Raw genomic sequence first — 27,331 nt, 5'->3', positions numbered from 1 at the left:
GCTAAACAGCCCCAGGTCTCTCAGCCTTTCCTCATCAGGGAGATGCTCCAGTCCGCACATCATCTTTGTAGCCTTCCGCTGGCCCCTCTCCAATAGTTCCCTGTCTCTCTTGTTATTATTTTATATTCATTTACAAGGAGGCAATGTGGCCAAGTGGAAAGAGCCCTAACCAGACGTAAAGACTGAAAGTGTTTACGTTTTCCTATATATGACAGTTTCCCCTGGCTGACCTTGAAAAAGTAGTGACCTCAAACATATGACTGTACTTCACCCATGTGTGAAATGGCAGAATGCAACAGTGGTCTTTTGGGGAGTGCTTTGAGACCTTATGGAAAAAATGGGAAGAAGTAATATTACTAGGGTTCAGCAAGCAAGGCTAGTCCTAGCACATTTGTACAAATAAACCTGCTTGTGACTGTATAAACAAACATGGCTTCAACCCTACATATGGTTCTCTAGCTGAAAGCTGATCCTGGTCTGGCTTTTTTACTGAGCAGCCCTTCTTCAAGCTGTTGATGGTTTAGTCAGCAAGGTAGAGGGCAGTGGTGCAGGGTTAGTGAAAAACAGGAAAGCATTACCAAAAATCAGCCCTAGAATGAATCGAGATCAGCAAATACACATGAAACTGGGAATCAATCTAACTGAGTCCATTCCTGATTACCATTTATAAACTGGGTGATGTTGGGTGACAAAACTGGATGACAAATTGCTTCACTTATCAGTGCCTCAGTTTCCCCAGTTACAGTTGCACTTAACTGCTTTTAAAGAACTCTGGGAATTTGCATGCGTGTTTCAGACATTATGGGTTTATGTATAGCAGAAGGATAGGCTCTGCAAGAGACAGGAGTATGGGAGGAGAAAGAACAGCGCACTTAAGTATCATAGTCAAAAAGGATAACTGAGGTACAGTTCTCAAGCATCCTGGACTAAAGCCAGGTTGGGATTCAAGTGTCTAACTTATGGTTTAGCTGTGACTGGAGAAGTACCCCAGGAGGTGGGACTGATTTCTGTGTCTTGGTGCTGAGTGGCTACAGCACTGGTTTCTGCAGGGGAAGCTGAGGGGTGCTGACCTCAGGCCTAGGCTCTGTGTATGTAACCAGGTGCTATGGACTTCTTCACTTCTTAAGCTGGACATATAGACCCCATGTGCTTTTTGCCATGAGCAGGAAAGTATTAAAGTCCAGCTCAGACACAAGGCTCTGTGTCTTCCAGAAGGACAAAGCGTTTTTAAGTACACCCAAATGATGTATGTAAAAAAAAAAGTACTCATTCTCCATAGTTACTCTGTGAGAGAAATAAACCAAATAATCATTCCTCCAAGCTAAGATGTATTGCTGAACTGCCTCAGAACTGGCCTATTCCTGCTTCTGGGTGGCTTTGGGGACAAGTATCATCATCTGCATTATTACCTGTCCCCAGGAGACATATTTAAAGCATGGCTGGATTTCAAGGGCTGTTACTCCAAAAAACAAAAGGCCATATTGGTGTCCTCTTGATTCATGTTTACCCCATGAGACTGCTCATGGAGAGAGGCCATCCTTTGTCTGTGCTGCAGTTGGGACAGGTGGCCTCTTTCCGTTTGAAACACACAGCTGATGTTCCCACATGCCCTAAGGAATAAGGGCATTATGGAGATGGGCTTTAACTGAATTGTCTGTTTCCCAAAGACGGATCTATCTATCTATCTATCTATCTATCTATATCCCTTTGTATATATATTTTATTTTTTCCTCATCAAGAGCTGCTTTCCTTTTGGAAGGCATCTTTACAAACTTGCTTAAATACAAAACCTTCACATTACACTGATGTAAACTTCTTCCCCTCTTCTTTGACTTTATTAGCAATGACCTAAAGGGCTGCTCAAGCACACTTCCCATGTTTAGCCTTAAACTCTTTGTCACCAGATTTTTTTCCTTCCTCATATACTGAGTCAGCCAAACCTAATTACCCTTTAATCAGTAAAATCAACACCTGCTAACAGGGTGGGCTCTTTTCAGCAAATAGTGCTTCCCTTTTCCAGAGCACTGATAAATTTCCAGGGACCCTATTGTTTCTTTGTCCTGCTGATAAGGATCTTTGATTGCTAATCTGGTAATGGGTATGGTTATCTCTTGCCTTTAAGGCGATAGTGGTGAATCTTCCCCTTGGCAAGGGTTGCAGAAATAAGTGAGACAAGATTTATATATAGATGCTAGGAGCCAAACGTCCTGATCTTTTCTCTTTAAAACTTAAGTCAAAGCTGGAAAGTATGGGTCAGAGAGGTCTGACATGTGAATTAAAGTCTCAGGTGAAATGAAGAGTAAGGCAGCCCATAGAAGCTCCTAGTCTTTGATCTTGCTTAATCAGCCATCTGCAAAAAGTAAAGGTGGCCGGATTGTCTGCAGGGAGGGACTGGGACTGGATTGTACAGAGCCTGGTGGACCTCAGGGTATGTCTGTGCTGTGAGGTCTACCCAGAGCCACCACTGTCCTTGAGAGGAGACTCATCTGTACCTTCACTGTAGATCCTCAGTGTGTGAAGAGCTGTTTGTGGGAAGGAGGGGTGCTTAGATGCAATTCAGGCCAGACCAGCCTCTTGTTCACATGGTCTGGGTGAATGGGTCATGGACAGGATTTTTGCTCAGATTCAAGATTTCCCATGCTACCCTCATCCTCAGCGTGGCTGGCAGGAGATTGAGCAAATGGCAGTATGGACAGAAAGCCAACAGGGCTGCGGGACTTACAGCTGTCCTTGAGGTTGGCTTCTAGCACACAGATTGTCCCAGGACAGATTTCTGGTGGAAACAATGACTGTGGTGTTCATGGCAGCACTCTTGAAAATATCTTTCACATATAACCTGACAGCCAGTCTGATTTTCATCTGAGAACAGCTGAAACATTGTTAGACATTTCAGCATTAGAAACTCTATAAGCACTCTCAGCTCTGAAAAAAAACCTACTCCCTTTGGGCTGAAGTCTCTTATACTTGTTTTCAGTCTAAGGTGAATGTTTTTGGGAAGTTTCGCTTCATTCCATGTGGATGAACAAGACAGAGGAGTAAAAGCCAGCTTTGGTTTTCCTTGGATGTTCCCACGGAGGTTATTTTTGCTGGATAGAATCTGCAGCTTTGTTCAGGAGCTGTACACATGCCTGGCTACATCTCGCCTTCCCTAGCAGCCCCACACAGAGCTGCTCCATAGGTTTGTATAGGTGTATACACAGGCTGCTAAATGGCCAGTGTTGGCTTTGCCTGTGAAAACTATCCCCCGCTTTCCCACACTGACACTCAGCCTCTGCTCTAGCCTAGATATGTTGGTTATGTCCATTATTTGTCTGCAAACCTGTGCCTGAGCTGCAGCTAACACTGATGGCTGAAGCTCAGGATCTCCTTCCTGTACCCAGGGAGAACAGGGTCTGCCACTCCAATCCACCTCTGTGTCCCAGCACTCAGCTCAGCTCTTCCAAGTTAGCATGGATGACTTGATGCTGCCAGAGTATGGATGAAGATCAGGCGGGATCAAGTACTGGATGTACTTCCAGGTGAGCTGAAACCTTCCTTTAACTCTGTAGGGTGAGTAGTGCTTGAGTAAGCAGCTAAGGCCATGCTAGTTGCAGGTTAAAGTAATTGCTATGGAAGGGACAGGTCTCCTGGGTCTGAACGCCACAGGTTAGGATCTGCATGAAAATCCTCTGTTGAGTTTGATGGAGGGGAGAGGGGTCCAGTGGGATACAGGGAGCCTGGCATAGCTGGCTGCTGTCGAAAGGAAAGAGGATTTTGGATATGTGGGCTGACACCAGTCCCAGCCCTGCAGGGAGATCCAGGAGGGGTTGATTCCTGGGCCTGTGCAAAGTCTCTTCCGTTGTAGGATCACTCTCAACAGTGGACACAGCTGAAGGACTCTCCTGTCACCAGCCTGGCAGGACACCACTGCTCACAGTAATGTCAGCAGCAGCTACAAACACCCATCACTCCAAAAATCTGTGTGAATTCAGGCACTTTGTTTTGGGCTCCCTCCTTTGAAAATACTGCCCATCCTTCTGTCCGTCTGTCTGCACCAGAGAGACAAGATCCCTGGGTATCTAAATTAACAGCAACGGGGCTTCTCCAAACCAGCCCCCCGGCACACACACACCCCCCCGCCCCGACTCTCCCCCCTAACAGCTTGCAGTGGCACTGCTGGACAGCTGCACAGTCATTGTCTGCAGCAAATTTGGGCGAAGCGGTGGCTTTTAGGACCCTGGGACCTCCGCCAAGGCTCAGGTAGGTCTGTCTCATTCGTCAGCCTCCCTCAGCCGGGATTCATTCACTCCCAGGGATGTGTGTGTGTGTGTGTGTGTGTGTGTGTGCTGAGCGCTTTTCCCTTCCCGCTGCTGGCTGTGATCCTTCCAAGCAATGGGACTAACATTGTTCTCCGGGCAATGAGGAGTACTGGACTGGGACAGAAAGCACTTTCCTTTTCTCTGGAAGTAGAAAAGCTGTGAGGATACTTAAGGATGTGCTGGCCAGATGTGTCTCCCACCTCCACCTTCCTCATAGGACTCATGTGCTTGACAGCTTTCAGCAACTTTGCTAAGACTTCTGCAGACTTCTCAGGTAGGGGAGAAGCGCTGATCCCTTGTGTGCTGGACGGCTGCCTATGGATCGGAGCTCTTCTTACAGGGCTCAGAGCAGCTCGGAAAGTGGATGTGAGCAGATCTAGGGTAGTTATGTCGGGAGTAATTTTAATCTTTTAAAAATAAGCCGATTAAAAGCATCTTCTGTAAGAGGATTTTGAGTTTGTTAAAAGCCTTTCTCAATAACCCTTAGTAAAACTATTTCAGCAGAGTTCGAGTAACTTTGGGAACAAGGAAGGGAATAGTGTTAACTCATTTAAGTTTGTAGCAGGTTTTGTGCTGTTTCTCTGAGGAGTGAAAAGAGCTAGATTAGCAGACTGGGGAGGTCTAGGATATAAATTAAAGCTAACATAGCAAGACCCAATTATTTTGTAGTGGGCCAGGTTCCCCTCCTCTTAATGTACAGCTTCCGATCATTGTAAAAGCCCCAAGCTGAGATAAAGGAGATGTTACATGCACAGAATAAATTATATTCTGAGCCTATGCTTACTTAAGCCGGGAGAAGAAATTTCTCATTTCTAAATAATCTGAATGGAAAAATATTTTGAATTGTGCATAGCCAGTAAATAGAGAATACTTTGAAGGTATGGAGTCCCATGTAAATTTTATAACTATGTACAGCTGCATCAGTCACTGTAAAATTACCTTGCTGCTTCTGTCCTTTGTGGATGTGCATGTGGATCAGAGAAAATATAGATCTCATTTTACAGTTGAGCAGGGTTGATTAGTTTGCTCAGGAATGCCTAGTGAGGGTCATTTTGCTTTTGGGGTATTGATTCTAATTTTGGGTCTTAGTGTGAAGAACTAGTCTGGCATATTCTTTAGGTGTGTGTTGCAAAACTCTTGTAGTGGATAAGAGCTGCTAATTATAGTTAAAAGTGTCATTTGCAAGAGCTGAGTCTCACTAGACTTGGGTTTCAACACACCACAACACTGCTGCTCACTCCTGGGAGCGCGTGTGTCTGCGTGCTGTGAGATTTGTGTTAGAAAGGAGGAGCCTGGGGGGGAGGGGGGAGAATATACACACTAGCTTGAAGTCTTAATGTAAATTGAAGGGGGCTGACTTGCTTGTGATTCAGTCTCCTTTGGAGGCAGATCAGTCCTGGGGGCTGCCATTCAAGGCAGGTCTGCCTCTGAATGGGAAGGACTGAGGCATTTCCGTGTTTCTGGTGTGTTTTTATCACTTTCTTGGCATTGAGCTTTCTCTATGCTCCTCCTTGCAAACAAGTTAATGAAGAAGGGGGTGCATGGAGCAGGCACAACAGGAGCTAAAGCTGCAATGGGACAAGTTCTAGTCCCTCTGAAATATAAAGGTTGTCCCAGCCAGGCTAAATTGCTAAGCATTAAAATGTATGAAAGCGTCCCAGAGCAAGGGTATTTTACAGTGTGGGTATACAATACAGCCAGAGCAATGGAAGCAAATTCAACAGGCTTTGGTGATGCTGGCGGGAGATGGGCTGGGGGGGGAGATGCTGTTGTTTTGAAAAATGGATAAGGTTGCTGATAACAAAATCATGTTTCCTGCAACATCCAACTGTACTGTTATACTTTGGGAGGAGTAGTTTAAAACCCTGTGTGCATGCATGGTGAGGCTGTACTCTGAAGCAGGGTCTGTAATCCCAACAGCACAATCTCCCATGAGTTTCCACAATTGTTGAAATCTTCTGCCAGATCCAAGCTATGTTTCCTGATAGCAGCTTGGCAAATGTCCCCAGTCTTGTTGGACTGACCGTACCTTGCAGCACAGGAAACATGGTTTGCCACAGGAAAGGGTTGTACCCAGTGTGTAGCAGCTCAGATATGGTTTTGTAAGTTATGGAGCTGGGTAGCCACAAGGTGAAAGGGGGTAGGAAAAGGCACAGCATTGCCCAGATCACACCTTATGTTCCCCCAATGCATTTTGCAAAGACCCCATTCCTCTCCCTCCAATGCCTGAGGGTACCATGTGTGAGTGAAGGCACAATGGCCCAGATAACTTATGGAGCACGTGGTTTGTTACTGTTACCCCTATATATGAATTGTCAGCTGGCATGAGGAATGAAAGGGACTAGCCTGTTATCATAATTTGACCGTAATGTTTTCTGGCTACTTAAATTTTCTGTGCTACAGAGTGTTCTAGGTTCTTCCCAATGTGGCTGGAATTGAGCAAGTGAAAGTCTCTGGGGAAACCAAAGCTTTACCATATGATATCCCATGTAGCAGTGGTGGATCAAAAACATAAATTGTCTGCATCCCAGGGAGATGAATGGATTTGTATTGCTTATTGCTGCTGAGGAATGCAAGGCTTGCTGGGTCCTATAGAGGTTTCTGCAGGAGTTCGACTGCTGCCCACATGCTGCAGGGAGATGACACAGCTCATTGCGATGTAAGGGCTTTTCCAAGTTCCAAATACCAGTACCGTCCAGAGAGAGCAGCAGATGCTCTTTGGAGAAGAATGTTTTTTTTTTTAACTCAGTCCCGTAGACCTTGTTCAGCAACAAAGCTTCACTGGCTTCTCAGCTTGGTTCAGCTCAGCACTACCAGGGAGGTGCTGCTGTTAGTGATAGGTCACAGCCTTTTCGTGGTGGGCCAGAGTGCATAGATCCAGTCCTGAAAAGAAACAGCTTAGGGATGGTCAGTCGTAAGCTCTAAGTAGATCACAAAGAGCACTGATCTTACTCTCACACTGCCCCTATGCATTAGGACTGGCCAAAAGACTTACCAAGAATTGCAAACCCACCCATGTCCTACTCACTGCTCCCAATATTCTCCCACTGGCTGGGTCTTCAAGGTGTGTGTCTCTTGGCTGCAGGAAGATGTCTTTCTTACATAGGTTATGGCAAGGCACCCTGAGGGAGTGCCCAGAGGTGTGGTGAGCTGAGGCAGTCATGGGAAAGCACAGGTAGAGCTGGTGGGGATCTCTGTCATCTCTGCTCCCAGGCCTCTGAGCACATGGTCTCACACTGTGACTCCATCCCTCCTGTTTGAACAGCTCAAACACCACAATGTGAACATGATGAGTGCGTGTCCTGCTGGGGACTTGTGCAATCTGAGATGTAAGAATTAAAATTCCTTTTAAGTGAAGTATTTGAACTATGTGAAGAGTTTTGAAGTTGTCTTCTTTAATAGTTCTTTAAACATTATGTTTGCGGGAGGGTGTTGGGGGTAGGAAGTGGGTCCTTGGGGAGAGAGTGGAGTTATCAGGCACTTTGCAGCCACTTCTTAAGAAGGCCTGGACTTTTTCTCTGTGGCTGCTTGTAGTATGGGCTCTTGATCTAATCTCATTCTGTGATCAGTTCTTGTGCTCAAGACTGTTTGAAGGCTTAGGACCTAGTGTCTTGATGTGTCGCATAGCCCTTATGTTCAAGGTGACACTTGAAGGCTGTGATGAGGTGTGAGGTAAGAGGCTGGTCTTTTGAATCTCTGTGCTTTAACTATAAACCCTTAATCTAATCTCAGTCCTAGCAATGAACTCTCTGAAATCCCTGCTGGCTGATAAAACTTCACCTTTGTTTTAGCCCTTTTCTGTCTGTGGTGGGTGTCCAAGAGAAAGTAATATCCTTGCCCTGCGAGAGGAAGCTGTGCCACGGCTCCTCTGCATAGGCTCTGGGAGGCAGTGATCCATGTGCAGTGCATAGAGCTTGCTCCTTAGGGGGACTAGGTTAATGAAAATGGGGCCAAAATTAGTCATTGGTACTAACTTAAAATGCAGGCATTGAAAGCTGTCAAAAACTTAGTCAACAGGTATTGCTCGTTTCCTGTGTGGTGTCTCTAGCTCCAGCCATGGGGTTCCTGTCTCTGAAGTTAGTCATGCAGACACATGTTGAATTCTACTCTGCCCACTGCCAGCCAAGGTGACCATTTAATTTCCAGCTGCATACCTGCAGGGAATTAGGCTTATGTAATTATGATGCTGTGCTCCAATTCTCCTCAATAACTTTCCCATTCATTAGCTAATTTCAAGCACATTGGGCAGAAAGGTAGTGGCATCAGATCTATGTGATTGCTGTGAGTTTCATGTTAGTGGAGATGGGTCCCTTCACTGTTGCCACAGTGCAGAAAAGGTTGTGCTGTGAACTCAACCACTTGCAGACATAGAGAATCCCCTGTAGGGACCTAAGCCAAAACCATAGGTTTCTAGGCATGGAAATAGCTTTGATGGGAGCTCATGCTTTTTCTGACACAGAAGAACCCAGCTGCAGGACATAAAGTTGTAGGAATAACAGCCCCAGAAGTGCTACTCCCCCTGGGCCTGCTTTAATATTTATGTTCTTTGCATCATATTTGGCACAAGTTGGATGTGAGCAGCACTTTGCTTAAGGGAGCTGATCCGGCATCGAGCCAGATGAATACTGATAACTCCCATCCACACCCTACAGGTGAGCCCTGGGTAGCTTTTGGGACCTCTTCCGAGAGGCTTTTCCTGGCTTTGAAAGCACAAAGATATTTTTTGTTGTTGGTTGTTTTTTTTCCCCCTTTTCCCCAAGAATGGCAGGTTTCAACGGAAAGCTGCTTTTGCCACATCCCTGCTAATTGGCTCAGTGTGTTTGTTTGAGCTGATGAGGGCTGGAGTTGGGAGGGGAAAAGCACTTCTCCCTGATTGCATTTAATCGGTCCATAATAAAGGCAATTTGTTTGACAAGTCCATTCACCAAATTATCACCAAAATCTACATGCTAACAGCTTCTGAATGGCTAACAGCTCTGAATGGGTCGATGGTGTCAAGGGGGCTCCGGGATTTCCATGTGTTGAAAAGCTGCAGGCTGTAAAAAGGGGATTTTCAAGAGAAAGGCAGATACAATTTCTCTTCCAGTGTGGTGGTGTAACTCAGTAATGAGGTTTGTGCTTTTGACCCCAGGGACAGATATGCTTTACACTTCGTTTAAAGACTGGGCCAAACCCAGGCCACCCCTATACCTTCTCTTGGTGAAGGGCTCTGAGTGATGAGGTTGGAGGGACCTCAGGCTGCTGCTTGAAGAGGTCCTTGCCCCAGGCAATGTTTTCCTCCTCAGCTGGAGGTCGTACATGCCAAGCCATCAATCACAGCTGTGTGGGCTGCAGTTTGGCTTGCTGAGGGACATCTGTGCTGGGGTTGAGAAACTCTCCTTTGCAGAGGTAAGAAAACCCAAAATCTCATCAAAACCACTGTTGGCCTCTTCTGGTAATGTTGTTGTGCATTGTCTGGTAATGATGTGGCTGCATGATGAGCTGTAGGAGATGGGTCTGGGGAGCTGAGAGGGTGGCTGGGTCTGGCAGCCATGGCAGAGCGGTTCTCACAAGGTTTTGTGTCATGTCTGTCTGTCAGTGAGAAGCAGTCTAAAGACCTCAGAGAGCTGAGAGATGTTGGAGGAGGAAATCGGGGGGGGGGGGGGGGTGTCCAGTGCCAGTTCTGCTGCTGTTGGGAGAGGAGGAGAAGCTGTAGCACAGAAGCTGGGACTATTTCAGTGCCTTAGTGAGTTGTTCCAGTTTTTCAGCAGGGATGCAGCTTTGTGGGCATCAATATACCACATTAAGCAAAGATGTAAGTGTCTATGCACTGCTGTCCTGAGGCCTGCTCCAGAAGACACTGTGTATTTCCCAACAGTTGTGACGATAGTGCTGTGAGGGCTTGCTGACTCTTAAAATGTTCAGTTTACTTTTACTGATAGTCGAGGGCACCGAACTGAGTTTCAGGAAGAGAAACACGTGTTTCCAATTCTGTGTGTTTGTGGTCCTGGGCTGTGACTAGAGGTGTTGCTGTTACTGCTGCAAAAAAACAGTGGCAGGTCTGTATTTGTGGTGCCAGGGAAAGAAGGCACTGTTGGGGAGGGATGGATGGGGTTGCTGTGCATGCCAGGATGTCTCATGAGGGGTCCATGTGAAACCTCATGTAGGGAATGACTTCAGCCTCCAGAGCTGTATGTATGCATCTGGCTCATGTCATACGGAAATCCACTGTTTTAGTCATCAGAGCTGTCAGCAAGAGCCAAGAGACCTCAGGGATCCTAACGTCTGTGATGACTGACAATGTTTATATAGTATCTTCTAATTGCAATGACCCAGAAACTGATCCACTGATGCAAACTTTTGTCAGTACCAGGAACACTTTAATTAGTATTGTTAAAAAAAAAATAATCTGCTGTGGTAATTTTAATCACTTCAGAGTATCCCAGGTTATCAGTACCCACTAGATGCACAACCTATTTGAGGAAAATGTCCTTGCAGCATTCTTCCTTTGCCTGCATGTTGTTAGGGATACAAATGCTGCAGAATTAAAGAAAACAACTGTTTCATGTCCTCAGGTGAAAATCGTTCCCTGATTTAAGACACTGTGAAAGCAGATTTTATATAGAATAGTTTGGTCAATTAAAAAAAAAAAGTGGGAATTTTAATGTATCTTTTCTCAGCAGATCCTAAAATCATAATTTAAAATACCTAGAACCTAAAATCATAATTTAAATTTGGGGTGGGGGCACGATAAGCTTAGTCTCTGCAGGGGGAGAAGAACATGTATTTACACTTGGCACCTTTGCTGATTGTTTTGTTGATGCTAGTTTAAACATGGCCCGATCTCCCAAAGTGCTCAGTGTTCAGAAAATGGGATCATGCTGTGTTTAGGTGGGTGTGCAGTGATTTAGGTGGCCAGGACTGTTTACGTGTGTTATTTGAGATTGCCTGCTTGTGCTTGGCATGTTTGCGCATGTACAGGTTGAACTTTGTGCTTTCTGTTCCAAGATAGCAGTCCCAGTTCCTGTGGGGGACCATTCAAAGCAACTACTGCTGGGTTTTTTTGTGCTGTCATTCCTTTTTATCCAGATATCCAAGACCTTCACAGATTCAGGCTGTTTCTGTCCCTTGACAAGTATGTGGCTGCCTGCAGGAACAGACCCGATGTGCTGCTGAAATTAGTTCAAAGGACTTTTGGTCAGGTTGGTTTGGTGCAGTACTATAAGGTTCCTTGTGTCTTCGCCAGTGCTGTGCCTCACTGACCTGGTACTGCTGTTGTCTGGGATTTATGTGCTCTTTCCAAGAGACAGGCAAGGGCCAAATTCTGCTCAGCTGTGAGGCAACTTTGCTGACTTGCAAAGAGCTTTACAGGATGCACAGAAGTTAATCCAAAGTCATCTTCTTGCTGATCAAATCTGGTAGAGAAGTAGTAATTGTGAATGTGTTTAAGAGAACTGCTTGAGTTACCTATTCTTCTCCTTATTTATTTATTTACCTAGCTGCTTCTTTTGCCTGGGGAAAGACGGTGAGTTATGTCTCTCTCAGCCTAGGTTTGGGCTGATCCAAGTATGCCTGGCTCAGCTCACTAACTGAGGATATGAGATTTTTCATAGTAATTAAAGTATGTGTGTCTGCTCTTTTGGGGATGCTTAATGCTTCTCTGCCTAGAACCCAGCAAGTGTCTTCTTGTGTCAGAGAGACAGTGATGGTTTGGTAGTTCTGAGTTGCACTGTAAATAAATCTTGGCAGAGTCTCTTAAAGTATACCGTGTGCTCTTGAACCATGTTGATAGTTGCTGTGGTGCCAGTGTTGATGGGGTTCCTTTGGATGTTAAGACTTGCTGTGCAATAACCACTCGTGGATCCATCTGGATTCTTGCATGAAGATGGAGCAGTGTGTGTGGGACCTGCAGTTTGGGCAAACTCTCCGGGTGGTCAGGTTTCAGAAGTGTATCTGAATTAACAGATGGATGTAGCATACTGCTGAAGAATTTGCAGTAGATGTCCAAGCATTTCAGTTGTGGTAGGCAGGGGAGGTCATGTTGACCAGCTGGCAAAGTATCCCACATCCTTAACAACAGAGGAAGAAAGATGTAAAAAATGTATTTCCTTTTTAAATGTTACATTAAGAGAAGATGGCCTTGAGACCTAGAGTATGAGAGGTTTTATCAGCCACTTACAATCAGAGAAATTCACTCTGTACTTTTGTGCACCATCTTTTGACCTGGTATCAGCACACTGGTTGCCAGCAGCGACACTTTTCACTCTGCCAGCAGCCCATAGAAGCACCAGAGTTGTCAGGCTGTGAGAGGACTCTCTTAGGTAAGTTACACTAAATTCTCAATGGACTTGGTACCTGATGGTGCTTCTTGTCAAAAGGGCCCATTCAGACCACCTACTATGAGACCCCCTATGTGACTGTGTTATTTTATTTTTATCTGCTATCAGATGATTGTGGTTTTGCTGCTATGATATTATCGCCGTGTTGTATTAGCCTCAAGGATTTAAAATGGGCTTTTACTCCAACAAGTAAATATAAAAACAAACACAGCAGTGGGAGGATTTTCTGCTAACTTTTCCTCTGTGATTTTTGTATCGCACTGTGGGCTGGGGTGACCTGCATCCTATGCTTGGGATCTGTGGGCTCAGCTATGATCCTTTATTGTTTGCTGCTCTGCATTTATAGCAAGGTTGCTTTATGGCATTCCTGGCATTCAATAGTGTATGCTATTCCTGGTGTTCATTTCCCCTGTTTGCTGTATTTTGCAGAGGCTTTTGGCTCACATGTTTCCCTTAAATCTGTGTTGGGCCAAAAGTGCAGACACTTAGTGCAATTAGAGTGATAGGTGGTAACTTGAGCTGCTGTAGCTGGATGACGTTCAGTTTTGGGACTCAGTCTTTGGGAAATCTCTTGCCTCTGTGGTCTGTGTGGGACCTGTAAGTACACTGCTGCTGTGGCCCTGGCAATAAGCATAAGATGCTATGGGAAAAAATTGTGCACTTTGGTTTTGAAAGTTTAGCTTTTGTGTTCAACATTCAGAGAACAGTATTAAGGTTGCAAATCAAACATTTGGAAGTTAAGGAATGTTAAAAATTAAGGTAGTTTAGCTACTTGAATCTAGACTTTTGGATTTTTATGTTGTAAGTTACTCTTTAATGAGAACATGCTACTTTTTCTCCACCTCCTTGGGATTCCTGTATTGTTTTCTTTATCCTTCTGGTTCGTTATGGTCCTAGGGCCTTATTTACTGTGTGCTATTCAAAACCTATTCGGCTTGTTGCGAGTATTCTACAAACAGGGATGTACTTACCCTTCTGGAAGCAAAGTCTGGAGCACCACCTGCACTGCGTGCATGAGGATCCAAGGCAGAGAGATTAGCATTAGGAGCTCTAACTTTAGCCCAATATTTCAGAGGTTGTTTAGTATCTATCTTTTTCTCCAGGAGCAGCCCCTTATCCATTCTATCAAGCTGTGATAGGCAGGAAGAAACATGTGGTACTCGATACACAATTCCTTCTCCAGTACTGTAATGCATATGCGCAAATGGACTGCACAGGTTATAATGAGCATTATAGTTGCGAGTCAAGTGCAGGTAACTAAGTGTTGTGGGTTAACTCTTACAGGCAACTAGCAGCACACTGCCTCTTGCTCAACTCCCCTTCCCACCCCCAACAGGATAGGGGAAGAGGAAAGGAAGAGTAAAAGCAGAAAACTCATGGGTCGAGATAAAAAATAGTTTCATAAGTGAAGAAGTGGAAGAAAGAAAGAAAAAAAAAAACCCAAAGTGATGCAAAGGCAATCACTTACTGCCTCCCACAGGTAGACTGATGCTCAGCCAGTTTCCAAGCAAAAGATGGCTGACTTATCTAACCCCACACCACTCTGTTTTATTGCTGAACACGACATTATAGAGCACGGAGTATCTCTTGATTAGTTGGGGTCATCTACCTGGTTGTGTCCCCTCCCAACCTCCTGTGCACCCCCCATTCTACTCACTGTGGGGGCAGAGTGAGAAACACAAAAAGCATTGATGCTGTGCAAATATTGTTCAGCAATAGCTAAAACATTAATGGGTTACCAGTACTGTTTTGGTCACAGATCCAAAGCACAGCACTATGCAAGCTGCTATGAAAAAAAATTAACTCCATCACAGCCAGACACAGTACACTAAGGAAAGGGCAATGTTATGCCTGTATTTTATATGTAATACAAGCTAGAGGTGGATATGATAGCAAGCTTTCAGTTGGCAGATATGATCTGAGCCTATAAAGTGCAGTCGTAAGATGGGTCTGGTTTTGCGTAGTTCTTAGAGCAGTCATGCTTCAAGGGTTACTTTACTTGGGACAAAAGTACTTAAAATTGGGTTACAAATCTGGGATCAGTCCTTGGAATGTATTTAAAGACATCTTTAAAAATTAGTTTTGAAGACATTCCCCCTCCAAATTTTTCTTGGTTTTTTCGGTCCCTTTATAGCAGAAAAAAAAAGTAAATGTGTCTATTGAAAGGCACAAATACAGATCCTCTGGTGCAAGTGATATCACCAAAACTAGAGCCCCTGGGATTTATCCGGTTTAGTTTCCTCTCTAGATTTTTATGATGTGGGTAACCCCTTGGAAACGGAGATTGTTGTTCTGTTTCCAAAGCATGTCCATCTTCATGTATCTTTTGTACCGGGGCCGCTTCTGTTGTGTTAACACTGCTTCCTGGTTTATGTGCTCAAGCTGAATTCCAGCTCAAAGAGGTTAAAGCTTTATAAAAGTGAGTTGAGCAGGGAAGTGGCTCCACAGCTGATGATGAAGCGCACACATCTGTGACCCACGCTGTGCTCACATGTTAGTTTATTGTTAGCCTCACAATAAAGGATAGCACTGGGTTTTGTTCAGCTAAACAACTGATGGGGTGAATTGTATAGAAAAAAAGAATAGATGAAGCCTGGCTGTTATTTGCAAAAATGTTCTTTGTTATAGCTGCACTGTGTGGGACGCAGAACTCCCAGAAGAGGATAGTCTCTGTAGCAGCCAAGGGGAGCTGATGGATTGGATAGGGAGGCAGAGACAGAAATTTAGCAAGATGAGATGAAAAAATTTTCTGCATTTTCCTGCCATTTGGGTTAGCTTGTTTTTAGCTGACAGCCCTAGGCTTTCACTTTGGCTATACTACAAGAGTAGAGGGTCTGTTACTCTGCTATACCAATAAGTTGCATTGGAAACACAGTTGGTGCCGTTTGGCTTGGTTTTGGTTCAGAGTTAGCATGCAAAGATAGATAGTGCATTTTGGCAATGGTATAGCCAGTGGCTGGAGCGTGAAGGTCTATCAGCAGCTGCAGGAAGCTGAATGCTTGGTGTTAGGCAATCCATTTTTCTTGCTGGATAAATGAAGATCACTTTTTCTTTATCTCTGTTAAACATTGTTCATATAATTGGAGGGCAGTGTTCAAATTCAAACTGATAAGATTATTTTGCTTCCCTAACCTGTGTGACAATGGTCCCCTTGGCAAATTGAACCTCCTTTTGCTGTAATGGGAACCAATCTCATTAGAAACAGAGCTGGATTAGTGAAGAGTCCAACCTACCGTACAGAAACGCATTCTAACCCCAGCAGGCCTGAAGTGTCTTTTGTTCACTCCAGCCTGCTCTGCATTTTCCCATCGCTTATACATCTGTGTGGTGGAGCTGACGGTGATTATTTCTGTTGAAGAAAAGCCTGCTGGGGGTGAAAAGGAAGTTGATTGACCAGCATGATATCACAATATGAACAATTAAGTGTTTTTTAAATGTTTCCCTTGATATCAGTCATTGGAGCACAAGACTGATTAAGATCCCTGTTGCAGGGTACTGGAGATTAAGGGCTGCTTGTCACTGGTTTGATCTGTGAGACAGAAGATGATCCTCTTCTGTCTCTGAGCGTTACTTTCTTCTACAGATCAGAAAATCTGGACCTACTGACACCAAAGTCTCAGATGTCTGGACAAAGGAAGCTCTTATTTTGGGGGAAAAAAGGCAAACCTTTACATCTGTGGCCTGTGTTAGTTCTGTCTGTCCTTCTTGGTGATGGTTGTTGGCTCTTGATGGGTTGTGCATGGACCGTCCAAGCTGCTTTATCAAGCGGTTGGGACCAAGACCCTTGAGCTGGCTCTATGCATGCCAGTACCAGCAAGACAGCAGCATGACTGTGCCTGCAGCAGGCTCTTGGGGAGATGCTGTGGCTCAGCACCAGTGCTGAGCTGTGGGGGTGCTGCTTCTGGAGATGCTCATATGTATGCTTGTGTTTGCCCTAGCTCAATGCTGGTGTTGTAATGTGCTGCTGTTATCTGTTGTTTGCTTTCTTCCCTTTGCATCCTCACATTCTGTTTTTGGGATCCACCCTATCTGTCTGTCTACTTGTGTTATCTGCAATTTTTCCTCTTTCTGAGGTTTCTCAGCTCTGGGAGATCAGAGGTACAGCCCTGGCTGATTCCAGCTGTTCCCGTGAGGTGAAGCCATGCCAAAGATGCTAAGGTGTGAATCCCACCACTTCCTGGGTTAAGAGCCATTTTCTGAATCCTTAAGGAAATCCTTGTGCCCTTGCATTTCTCCTGTGTCCTACTTCTCTGACTGATCTTGGAGGTGTTGCCTGGAGCTTGTCTCCTGGCTGGAAGTTTGTGCTTGAAGCAATCTGGTGGGGAGGACAGACTGTGGACAGTGTTTGAAAGTGGCACCAATGAAAGAACGACCCTGGTCAGTTACTGTAGTAATTTGTTGCTGTTAATTAACCTGGAGGCTAATGCTTAAGTGGTGAGGAGTCCTGACTTGGTGAGTAATTCAATATAAAGCAGTGGGGCTATTCACATGAGGGAGAGCTGGCTTCTCTTTATGCCCACTCCTGATGGATTTGAAGTGGGTTTTTTTAAAAATAAATGTCATTAGCAAGATCAAGGGTTAACCAGGGTAATTAACAGTGCCAAGCTATAGCCTATGTCTGTCTTACCATCCAGGCTACAAATAGGCAGCTTAAGAAATAGATCTGTTTTCTGTTCTTGTTACATTTCTGGATATATTTTAAGGTTTCTCAGAAAGACCTTGAACAATGAAACACCCTTTGACAATAGCAATCCTTTTCTTCATGGCACAGCCTGAGCAAGCATTCAGACCCTTTCCTTCTGGGATTGCTCATTTCCTTTTTTTCTCCTGAAATAAAAACAATACTCCCCAAAAGCGCAACTTCTGCAGTGCTGTGACAGAGACAGCCTCTGTTGCTCTATCAGGCAGGCACTGGATGGGACATTGTCTTCTGTTTTCCCCCTTTAAGCTGCAACTCGGGGAAAACAAATAATAGCAACAAAACCCCTCTTTTCATATGTTGTTTTAGTGCTGTCAAAAAAAGTAACTAATGCCCACCCTGAATTTCTCAGTGCTTTTTCAAAGACTTCCATCCTTTATGTGCACAGGGGAGAATGAGGCATGTGGGAAAGAAATTACATTCAGTGAAATGAAATATTGTCAAGCCAATTGAAGCCACAGTCCACAGTGTGTATTTTACTGTAGCTTGATTCCTTGATGATTTTTTTTGGAGCCCAGATTCCATAGTTACCTGGATTGTGGTGACTTCTAAATAGTTTTGGGGCTGGGAAGTTGATGGGCATGTGTACTGCCCCGTTGATAGTGCTGCCTCTTTGAAGATTTTATGATACAGAAAGGTCTCCTGAACTAGATAGATAGCTCTGAGCAGATGGTTAGGTAGATAGTCCTGTTGATCTGCTGCTTTCAAATGAATGTTTTTACTTGATCCTGCCTGTGACTAATTAGATGAAGTTACTCCTGGAATGGATGCCTTTGTTTGCATTTCCGCAGTCCAAAACATTGAAGCAGGCTCAAAAGCAGCAGAGGGTTTATGCACACCTGTAAAGTCTGCCAGCAAATGCTTTTGATGAGACACTGCTTCAGCAAGACCTATGGTGGCTGTTTGCCTATACCGTGCAGCAGACCTGGAGTAAGGTAAAGGTGCAGCTGTGGCTGGTGGGAGCATTTTCTTTGCCAGCTTGGTCTGACAATGGCAGGCTCTGATGTTACCTTCTCCAGTGTCCCCATGCCCTTCTTGTCAAGGTGGTAGAGAAACAGTTCTACTGCTTTTTTCACCACTGGTCCAGCTGTGCCTGCTCTGCTCCTCAGTACTGTATCAGAATTGTCTTGATCCAAACTTTATATGTTGTCTTACAAAGCATCAAATCAGCCTGACCCACTTTGATGTCCAGGGCAGACCTTGCTGCAGCCTTTCAGTACTTAAAGGGGACTTAAAGAGAGAGAGGGACTTTGTACCAAGGCCTGTAGTGACAGGACAAGGGGCAATGGTTTTAAACTGAAAGAGGGCAGATTTAGACAAGACATAAGGAAGAATTTTTTTATGATGAGGATAGTGAAACACTTGAACAGGTTGCCCAGAGATGCTGTGGGTGCCCCATCATTGGAAGTGTTCAAGGTCACGTGGGATGAGGGTTTGAGCAACCTCACCTAGTGGAAGATGCTGGTGGCGTTGGACTAGGTGATCTTTAAAGGTCCCTTCCAAGCATTCTGCGCTTGCTCATAAGAGATTTCAGAATTGTCTTTGAACTCAGACCTGTCCCTTTATGCAAAGGTCTTCCGCTACTTGAAAACTGTTTTTCTGCGGTGGAGTTAGTGAGGGCTGCAGGATGCTGCTAGTACCCTGAGTGAGTTATTACCCTAGTATCCATGCCTGTTGGAGGTAGGATTGCCTTTTAAAGCCCATCTCAGCCTTGCCAGTGTTGGGGCATGTAGAAGAACGAAGCTGGGTTAATTAGCATTGATAATATACAGCTGTGGGCTGGCTTCAGGGGCGGGGGGTTGGCTGATGTAGATAATGTGCAGCTGTGGCTGGTTCTGTTAAGTGGATGAGAGCCAATGAAGAGAGAGCAGCCGAGGAAGAAGAGGGGAGAGGAAGAAGCACGAGAAAAGAGAGCAGGCCCTGGATGAGGTGAGACAAGGAGAAGGCAGCAGAGGGGCTGGCATGAAGAATATGCTGGTATGAGATGGTAAAAGACCTTGTTGTAGCTTGATAGTTTGGAGAGTGCTGTGACAGGGGCATTAGTACAGAGCTGCATTCTTGTGTCTGCTGGCCAAAGCAGCCTACACTACAAAATGCTGGATGGGGAAGGAGGCTGGCTAGATGCTTAATCCCTTGTTTCAGGGCTTTTCTGGTCCATTTCCTAGTGCAGTTTTCTGGAGGAGACCAGAGCTGTCTCAAGCCCAGTCATATGTCATTGGCTTAATGGCAGCACTGGTGGATGTGGAAGGAGATCAGGCTTTTCCCTGAGCACTTGGCCTGGTGGTGATGGTGCAAGAGGGAGGTCAACACCCTTTTTGGCTCTCCAAGGAGTGGGTATCAAGGGGCAATAACTCTTCATTTAGGGCTTTTCCCATTAGTGACAACGAGCCTGATTTGCATTATAGAGAAACTGTCATGTAAATGGTGCCTGGCTCAAGATAACAGAGCTCAGCTGTGCTCCAGCCCCTGTGGGGTGTGCAATGAGGGTAAGAAGTTTTCTTAGACGTTAGGCTTGTGGAGGGAACACTTATCACAGGAATGTGGTGGGGAGACATAGGGAAATGTCCATCTGATGGTATTTTTAAACAGAGATTGATCATGCAGGAGATCAGTGGACAGAGGTGGAAATTTACTCTTCCAGGCTGTTCTCCATCATAATCTTGGCTGGCCATGTCGGGGGAGCATCCAGCCTTCCTGATGCCCATGCACAAGCGGTTTGGTGTATTTTGAGTGCTCTGATGAAGGCTGTTTTATTCTCAGTCTGGTAGCTTGTTCATGCTAGTGTTTCAGTGATAAATCATTATTGATGTTTCTAATGAGGCTCTGGAAACTTTAAAACCTGTAGTAGTAAGGTAAGGCTGCAGGTTATATACCTTGGAGGCTTGGTGTGCCTGCAAGGCAGGCCAGGTGAGGTGCTTTGTTTGTGACTTCACTCTAAATTTTCTAGCTTTTCTTGAAGGTTGTAATGCTTTCTCCCTCTTCTCCCTCCAGTTCTGAATTTCCAGCAGGTCTCCAACTAATATGTTCAAGCATACTCAAAAAACCCCATCAAGAGTAATTCAGTTACATGGCACTTATCATTCATGGCTGTGGAAGCATTTTGCTGTAGAGACTACTGCTAGCACTGTCTTGCAGATGGAGAAACTGAGGCACAGATTGTACCATTAGCAGTGGGATTCCATTTTCCTTAACTGTTCCAAAGACACCTTCTCAGCTTAGCTGTTCCTTTGGACTTCTAGGGGATGCATCATCTGACTTGCATTACAGCTACATCTAGAGATCACTGGCATCTCATGAGTGCCGGTTCCTCTCCACTGACCCAAAGAACATCCAGACAACTAGCTTAGACTAGATGGATCCTGCTCAAAACCACTGGAGAGCAGTAAAGCTGACAACCTGGCTTCTATCCCATCTCTGTCTATTTTTTAGTTCTTGGCACTTTGCTGACTTGCAAAGAATATAAGGTGATTCTGTAACTCTTTCTTTCTGTCTTTTTAGGACACTTCTTGCAGGAAACTCCCTATTATGGTGGTGAGGTATGGAACTGGAATACCACCCTGTGTTAGTGTCATGACAAGTAATGTCTGTGTCGTAGATTGCAAGCTTTGCAGTTGCTCCCTTACCATGAGGAATGCTAAGTAATGCTCCTTGTACTGCTCCGGTAGAGCTAAACAAGCCCAAGGAGCAAGGAGCCTGGCATTAGTGGTTTGAGACTAGTGAGATTCGAATTTTCTATTTTTCACTTTCCATCTTTAGGACATTGATTGTTTTGATGGATGTGCTGTCTCCTATTGAGCAGAAATGCTGTGCTTGTTTGAAGAGCAGAATGACATTCATTCCCTCTGAAACGACCTGGGCTTGGGCATTTAAAGCAGACTAGGTATAAATGTTGCAATTGGGAGGTGATGGGTTTATTTCATTAGTCAATGGGAGGAAACACTGTGGTCAGTGGGATAATGAAATCTGAAGATAAATTTTGATGTGCCAGATGGCCTGGCATAGTGGTTCCACTAACTGGGGAGGAAGGAGAGCCAATAGTAGCTTTGAAAAGCTGTAGCAAGAGGCAACGCGTGATTTCTCTGAGCTAAAACCCTCTTTTTGTGATGTCTCGGTTGAGTGCAGGCCTGTGGGATTCATCCAGACCTGCTGTGTTTTTTTGTTTTGTTTTTTTTTTTTTTTTTTTTTTTTGGTCTTTTTGGGCGGTAGGAGACAGGCCTTCAGTGAAAGTCAATGAAGCATTGGCAGTACTTGTGTGATCAGTGGCTCGGCAGGAAAAAATAATCCTGCCATCTCACCCTTTTGGAAGGGGCTGATAATTGAAATTATCTTTGTTCTGTATGGAAAGTTGTGTTTATGGTGTCCCCTTATCCACAAATATGTAAGACTTAAGATTCAGAAATCCTGATATTTGTTTTTGGGATGAGATTGTAGGCTCTTTCAGCATAATGCTTTGTTTGGGCTTAACTCTTCATTTTCTGGGATCAGCGCTTTCATCCCCACTGAAGCAGGCAAGAAAAAAAGGTTTGGGGACTGAAAAATATATTGTAGTTTTCAAGAGTGACCCCTGAGATAGGAATACCTCTGTTCTGGCTTTGTCCAACCTGAGATACTGTCACCAGATTTTGCTTTCACAGAGGACTCACTGGCTCCTTTCATTTCCATTCGTTTTTATTGTGCTTGGCACCACTTATGCACCAGCACACACTGAGGCACTTCCCATCCTGCGTCTCTCTGCAGGGTTGTGGCCCAAGAGGTACCTCAAAGGCAAGTGGGATGAAGTTGGATATAGCCCTTCTCCTTTCTGCTTTGCTCCCTGCTCAGCACAAGTACTCATTCCTTATCTCTCTCGCCTACCCACACCAACATTTTTCCAGGAAACAAACAAGGAGCAGGGTTTGCCAGGCTTGGCTGTATTGTCTAAATCAAGAGCTGAGGAAAGCCAGTTGCACATTGGCCACCTCACCTGGCAGCACCCTGGTGCTGTTTTCTTTTAGCGAGCGTCCAGTGTGGGCAAAAGCATGTACTTGGGCTCTGGGCCATTGCAGCAACTCTGCTGATGAGTGCCCAAGCCTGGAACAGTCTGATAAAAGCTCTTAATCTTTAAAGCAGTGTCCAGAATAGTAGCTAGACTTCATCTGGCTGTGAAATAATGAAAAGTGTATTTACAATAAGAAGCCTTATTGAAAAATGTAACTGGGACACAGCCAGTAGCATCTGTATCTCCTGGCAAAAGGGAACAGAGGAACTTTTTCATAGTAGTTCAGTGTGTTTTGGTATTATGAAAGCTCAATGGGCTGAATCTTCAGTGAAGTCTGACAGCAGAGATGCTGCAGTGATAATGATCTGTGTACAACCTGAGAGTAGGTGTTGTAGCCCCCATCTTAACTCCTATTTACATTATCATGGGTCAAAACCACCCCTTTTTTTTAACCCATAAATACCTTGCATACTGTAGCATTTTGAAACAATACATACAGCTGAGCCATTTCCAACCTAATGCCTTCTTTAAGAGCAGACCACATGCTGGCAGTAGAATTTAATGTGGAAAATGTTAATCTGGCAAGTGAGCTGCTCCTGTTGCAAAGCGTCTAAGTTCTGCCACTGTAAGGGGACCCAACTGCCAGGCAGTCCAGTGAGTGGAGGCACTTAGTGGTGGCAGGGAAAGTCCCAGAGGAGACACAGCTGTGGGGCAGGCTGTTATAACCGCAGTGGTCCCAGCTGTCGGGCAAGGCAGAGAAGAGATTGATGGGGTGGGTGGGGGACCTGAGGCAAGGAGAGTTCAAGCATCACCCTGACCCGCAAGAAGGGAAAATAGCCCCAACCCTCAGCAAAGTTTGATTGAAACCTGCTGTTCCCCCGAAGGGGAAAGGTCAGGCTCCGCTTTGTCAGGCGCACTCAAACAAAAAAACCTGTTTATTCGGGACCCACCCCTGTACCTTGTGGGGTGGAGGGCAAATGGGCTTGGAAACGTTCAATGCTCCTCTCTCTGGTAACATTTGTGTTGTTGAACAGTGGAAATTCAGGTTGGGCTGGAAGCAAGTGGGCAGGTTAAACGCCTACGTACACATTAACAGCAGGTAGCCTCCATAAGTGTTACATTGGTGGTCTGGGAATGGTGCTGGTCAGTGCCTTGGCTGCCCTGAGGAAGGGATGGGTTGTGTTGGAGGTGGTGATTGTTGCCAGCATGCGCTCGTTGGCTGGGAAAGAGTTAATTTTCTTCTCAGTGGTATTTAGCTGCTGGCTGGGGTTAAAACACCCTCAAAACCTGAGTTCAGTGCGGGGTGCTGCCGGCACCTGGGCAGAGGAGGGGTTCCACACTTCATTGCCAGCACTGTGCTGCAGGTAGCCCAGTGACCCAGCATCGGGTTTGGCCAGCCCCGATGTTTAGCTGGAAGTGAGGTATAAATACAGTGTGTCTGGGGACCCGCCGCCAGGAGGGCAGTCATTTAGAGGTGTCCTGGATTCTCACTGGTGGAGGTGTCTGCCAGAAAAACTGACCTGCTTTGCTCCCAGGCATCGTCTTTCTTGAGCCCCCCAAAATGTGGGCAGGGAATAGTTTCTGGCCATTTGAACTATTATTGTGACCTGCTCCCTGCTGCAGTCTTTCAGAGGGACTCCGTTGGTCCCATGTAACGTGATGGGTACTTGTCCAGCCATCATACTATACAGACAGAAATGGCTCTGTCACTTGTATATACATGACAGAAACATGGATATTGGGAATCAGATATGACTCCATGTTCTGTCCTGCATCTGGTTTGTCATCGTATTGTAAATAAAGCTGTTTGAAACAAGGGGTCTGTGTGACTTGCCCTAGCCAAATGGGCACCTCTTCAACTAACCGAAGTAAGAACTGGCAGTTCAGGAGGCAATTTCTGTGTGAGTTGGGTGTTTCCATCAAAGGATGAAAACAGCTTCAACCATCTGATTTTAATGTACCATCACACATCTGTTGGAGTCCTCCCAGCTGCTTTCCAGTCTCTTCCCTCCCTTTCTGCCCTTACATAGAGGAGAAGCTGAACCAAGTACAGGTCAGCCAAGCATGGGCAATCTGGCATCTCTGCTCTGGTCCTGCATGGCTTTATCTGTTTGAAAGCTACCGGTATAGAATACATTGATTAATGGCCCAGTAAATTATTTGGCAGCCTTTATACATTGTTCTGTAGCTGTTGGCTGCAGAGAGCTATTGGAGTGGAAAAGCATCACAAAGTGCCAGCTTACTAGGCTGTGACGGTGCCCACTGTATGGCAGGCATTTTTCCTAACAGGAAAGGAAATAAAGGCATTTTGCTGAGGAATGTTGCAGGCAGAGACTGGCTCACAAGCAGGGTAGGAGAAATGAATTTTTAAAAGCCCCAAACCAGGGGGAGAAAACCCCAGATGTGTAGTTCAAACACAAAGCTGGCACTCTTCAGATAATGGAGTCTTTGCCACAGGATTGTAGGTCAAAACTGACTTCGATTTGATTTTGCAGAGTTTGGTTATATGGTGTTTGTGCGTTGGAGGGAAGATCAAATTCTGCCCAGATCTAAGGCTGCGAAGTTCTCTCTCCTGCTCTTTTTTTCCAAGGCAGTGCAGACTAAAGAGGGAAGAACAGGCTGTGTCTCTGCCAGCTGCTGCTGAGGCACCGGCTTTTCGCAGCTCTCCAGAGTCACTTCCTGATCAGTAAGCACAGCAGTGACTGGGAAATATGACCTTAAAATACTCCCTATGGGTGCCGAACAAACTGTTATTATCAAATATCAAAAGCAAAAAGTTTCTGTTGTCCTGTAACAAATTGAGATTCTGGTCCATGTGGGGAGCAAAATGTGTCATCAAGAAAGAAGAAAAATTATATTAGTTGATGACATATGAAATAAAAGATATTAAAACATTTTTAAAATGTCATGCAGGGCATCCCCTTGCCTGCCTGATGCATTCATTCGGCTCTTTTGTGCAAGCCCTGTTGTTTTGTTTCTCCAGTTTTGTAAAAGGCGGCTATCAAGGCTTATTTGAGTTGTCTAGGTATTACAGGAAATAAGCAAATGCCTTGCTCTGCCCTGGCCCGATGTAGTTACTTGTGTGAAAAGCCTGCTTTGCAGTGATCTTTCCTTACCTGGGGGACTGGAATTTAGCTCCTTCCATGTTCAGTGTTGTTACAGTTCCCTTAATGGGCAACGAGGAGGGAGATGCAGCTCCAGAAGTCAGTTCTTCTAAATGGTCTTTTAAACGCTGTGACTTAAGCAGGATCTGAACTCCTGCTCAGACTCCTGGCTTCTTGGTTGATTTTTGGTGGGAAGTAAGGATTTCAAGCAGGACTAAGAGCTAAATTTTGTATTGAATCTAAGCCCATGTCACTTAAAGTCGCTGGATGCTTTGCCTTTGGAATAACTAATGGAAAGAAACTTTGCTGTGGGAGTCTGATCTTACTGAAAAGGAAATCTGGCTTTAGGGCTTCTGCCATCAAAAATGCTGCAGCATTGTAATGCAAGAACTTCCTCTGCTGGTTCAAAGTTGTTAAAACTGAATTTGATGGGTTTAATTTTATATTCATTCAGAAGTGTGGTCTTCTGCAGTTGGGATGGGCGAAATGCACGCAGGAGTTGTGGAAGGGACTGCAGAAGTGCAGATTTCCAGCTGTTGCCTGGCACCATGGCTTTTTCCCCACCACTTGGCTTGCTGTCACTCTGCCTGCCATGTGAGAAGGCCTGTGTATGGGGATGTAAGAACAGTCTGACCAAAATAAGATAGAGCAGATGGTTGGGAGGGGAGAGCTAGAGATAGTAGGACAAGCAACTGGTCACTTGATGGGTGCTATGGGTTCTTCAAAGAGTAATGAAAGGCCAGGAACATTTTACCTGAAAGACCTCACTGTAACTTTTTGCACGTCTTATGTCCAAGGTGTTGATCAATAGGATTCTTTACAGGAAAATAATGTTAACTTTACTATTTTGATTTGATTAGTCAGAGGCCGCTGGCCTGCTGCCAGACTATTCACTTGGCTGCCTGACCCCAAATGGCTTCAACTGAAAGAGTGGGGGTGTGTCTGCTCACAGGTTATGTGTGTTGGCAGTGCTGGTTGTGTGCTTGGTATCAGCAGGTCTGGTAAAAGCTACCTTCTCTCCCCGTAAAGAGGGAGAAGAGCACCTTAGTGCCTAACCCAGCAGATCTTTACTTAAATGCAGTCATGCCTCATGCTTGGTTATATAAAGCCAGACTTGCAGCCCTTATGTTTGGCCTTGTCTTTGCATAATGAGACACCGAAGTATTGCTTGTCTTGGCTAAACAGCAGAAATTGGCTGTGATGAATTGCATTTGTGCCTCTTTCTGATCAGCTTAAGGTGACTATTTCGAGTGGCCAGGAAGAAAGATGAGTGTTTACATTTTCTTTAAACGGCTGGCGCAGGCTCTTGGCCCCTAAGTAGCCCAGATTAGTGCATAGCCAAGAGTTCTGGCATGGGGCCACAAGGACAGATTATTCACTGTACTTTGAAAGGGTGTTGGGTTTCTGGATCTGACCTTTTGGGTGGATAAATAGGAGGATTAGCTGCTAAGGAAGCAATTATCCACTCTCTATAATTAATATCTCCTCCTTATTCTCTGGTGTTACATGACCTGGAACCAGAATCTGTTGGTGTTGCCAGTTTTGTGTAATTACCACCTTTAAAACAAGGGCTAGAGTCCCAGACCTTTCGAAGTCAGCGCAGTGGAAGTTGGGAGTAAGAACGCAAGGGTGAAGGTATTGAGTCAAGCTCCAGAATCCAAAACAATGAGGACTCGGATGATTAAAGACTGTAGTTTTGTCCCTGAGGTAACTCTCTACGCTTTAATGCCACTGTGTCTTTTGACATGAAGATTAAATATGCTTGCCATTCTTCTTAAACAAAGCCTGCCCTGTCAATAAAGCAAACAGGTGCCTAATGCTTCTGCACATGCCTTTTTGAAGGTTGCCTTTCCCATCAATTCTGCTGTGTTTCAGCTGTCACAACTTAAAATGCAATCTTGATCAGGTGCAGCTAGAGACTGTCATTCTGCACT

The 27,331-nt window shown here is 45.1% G+C and overlaps 1 protein-coding gene across 3 annotated transcripts in view; it reads left to right on the top strand.

Annotated features, from left to right (window-relative positions):
• The window catches only part of EVA1A (eva-1 homolog A, regulator of programmed cell death), a 224,266-nt gene that overhangs the window by 9,525 nt on the left and 187,410 nt on the right, over positions 1-27,331 (top strand). Inside the window, exon 1 of one of the 3 annotated variants that reach the window (XM_056344309.1) lies at positions 4,353-4,572. The exons of 1 other annotated variant lie outside the window; for it this stretch is intronic. In XM_056344309.1, the coding sequence (XP_056200284.1) occupies positions 4,473-4,572 (100 nt within the window). In that variant the 5' untranslated portion in view covers positions 4,353-4,472. Of the gene's footprint in view, positions 1-4,352; positions 4,573-27,331 lie in introns of those variants that run through there. One more of the 3 variants, XM_056344310.1, reaches the window with a different exon arrangement.

Source organism: Falco biarmicus, chromosome 6 (genome assembly GCF_023638135.1).
Source record: "Falco biarmicus isolate bFalBia1 chromosome 6, bFalBia1.pri, whole genome shotgun sequence".
Lineage (NCBI taxonomy): Eukaryota > Metazoa > Chordata > Aves > Falconiformes > Falconidae > Falco > Falco biarmicus.
Note: the sequence above shows the minus strand (reverse complement) of the source record. Positions and strands in the feature narration are given on the sequence as shown.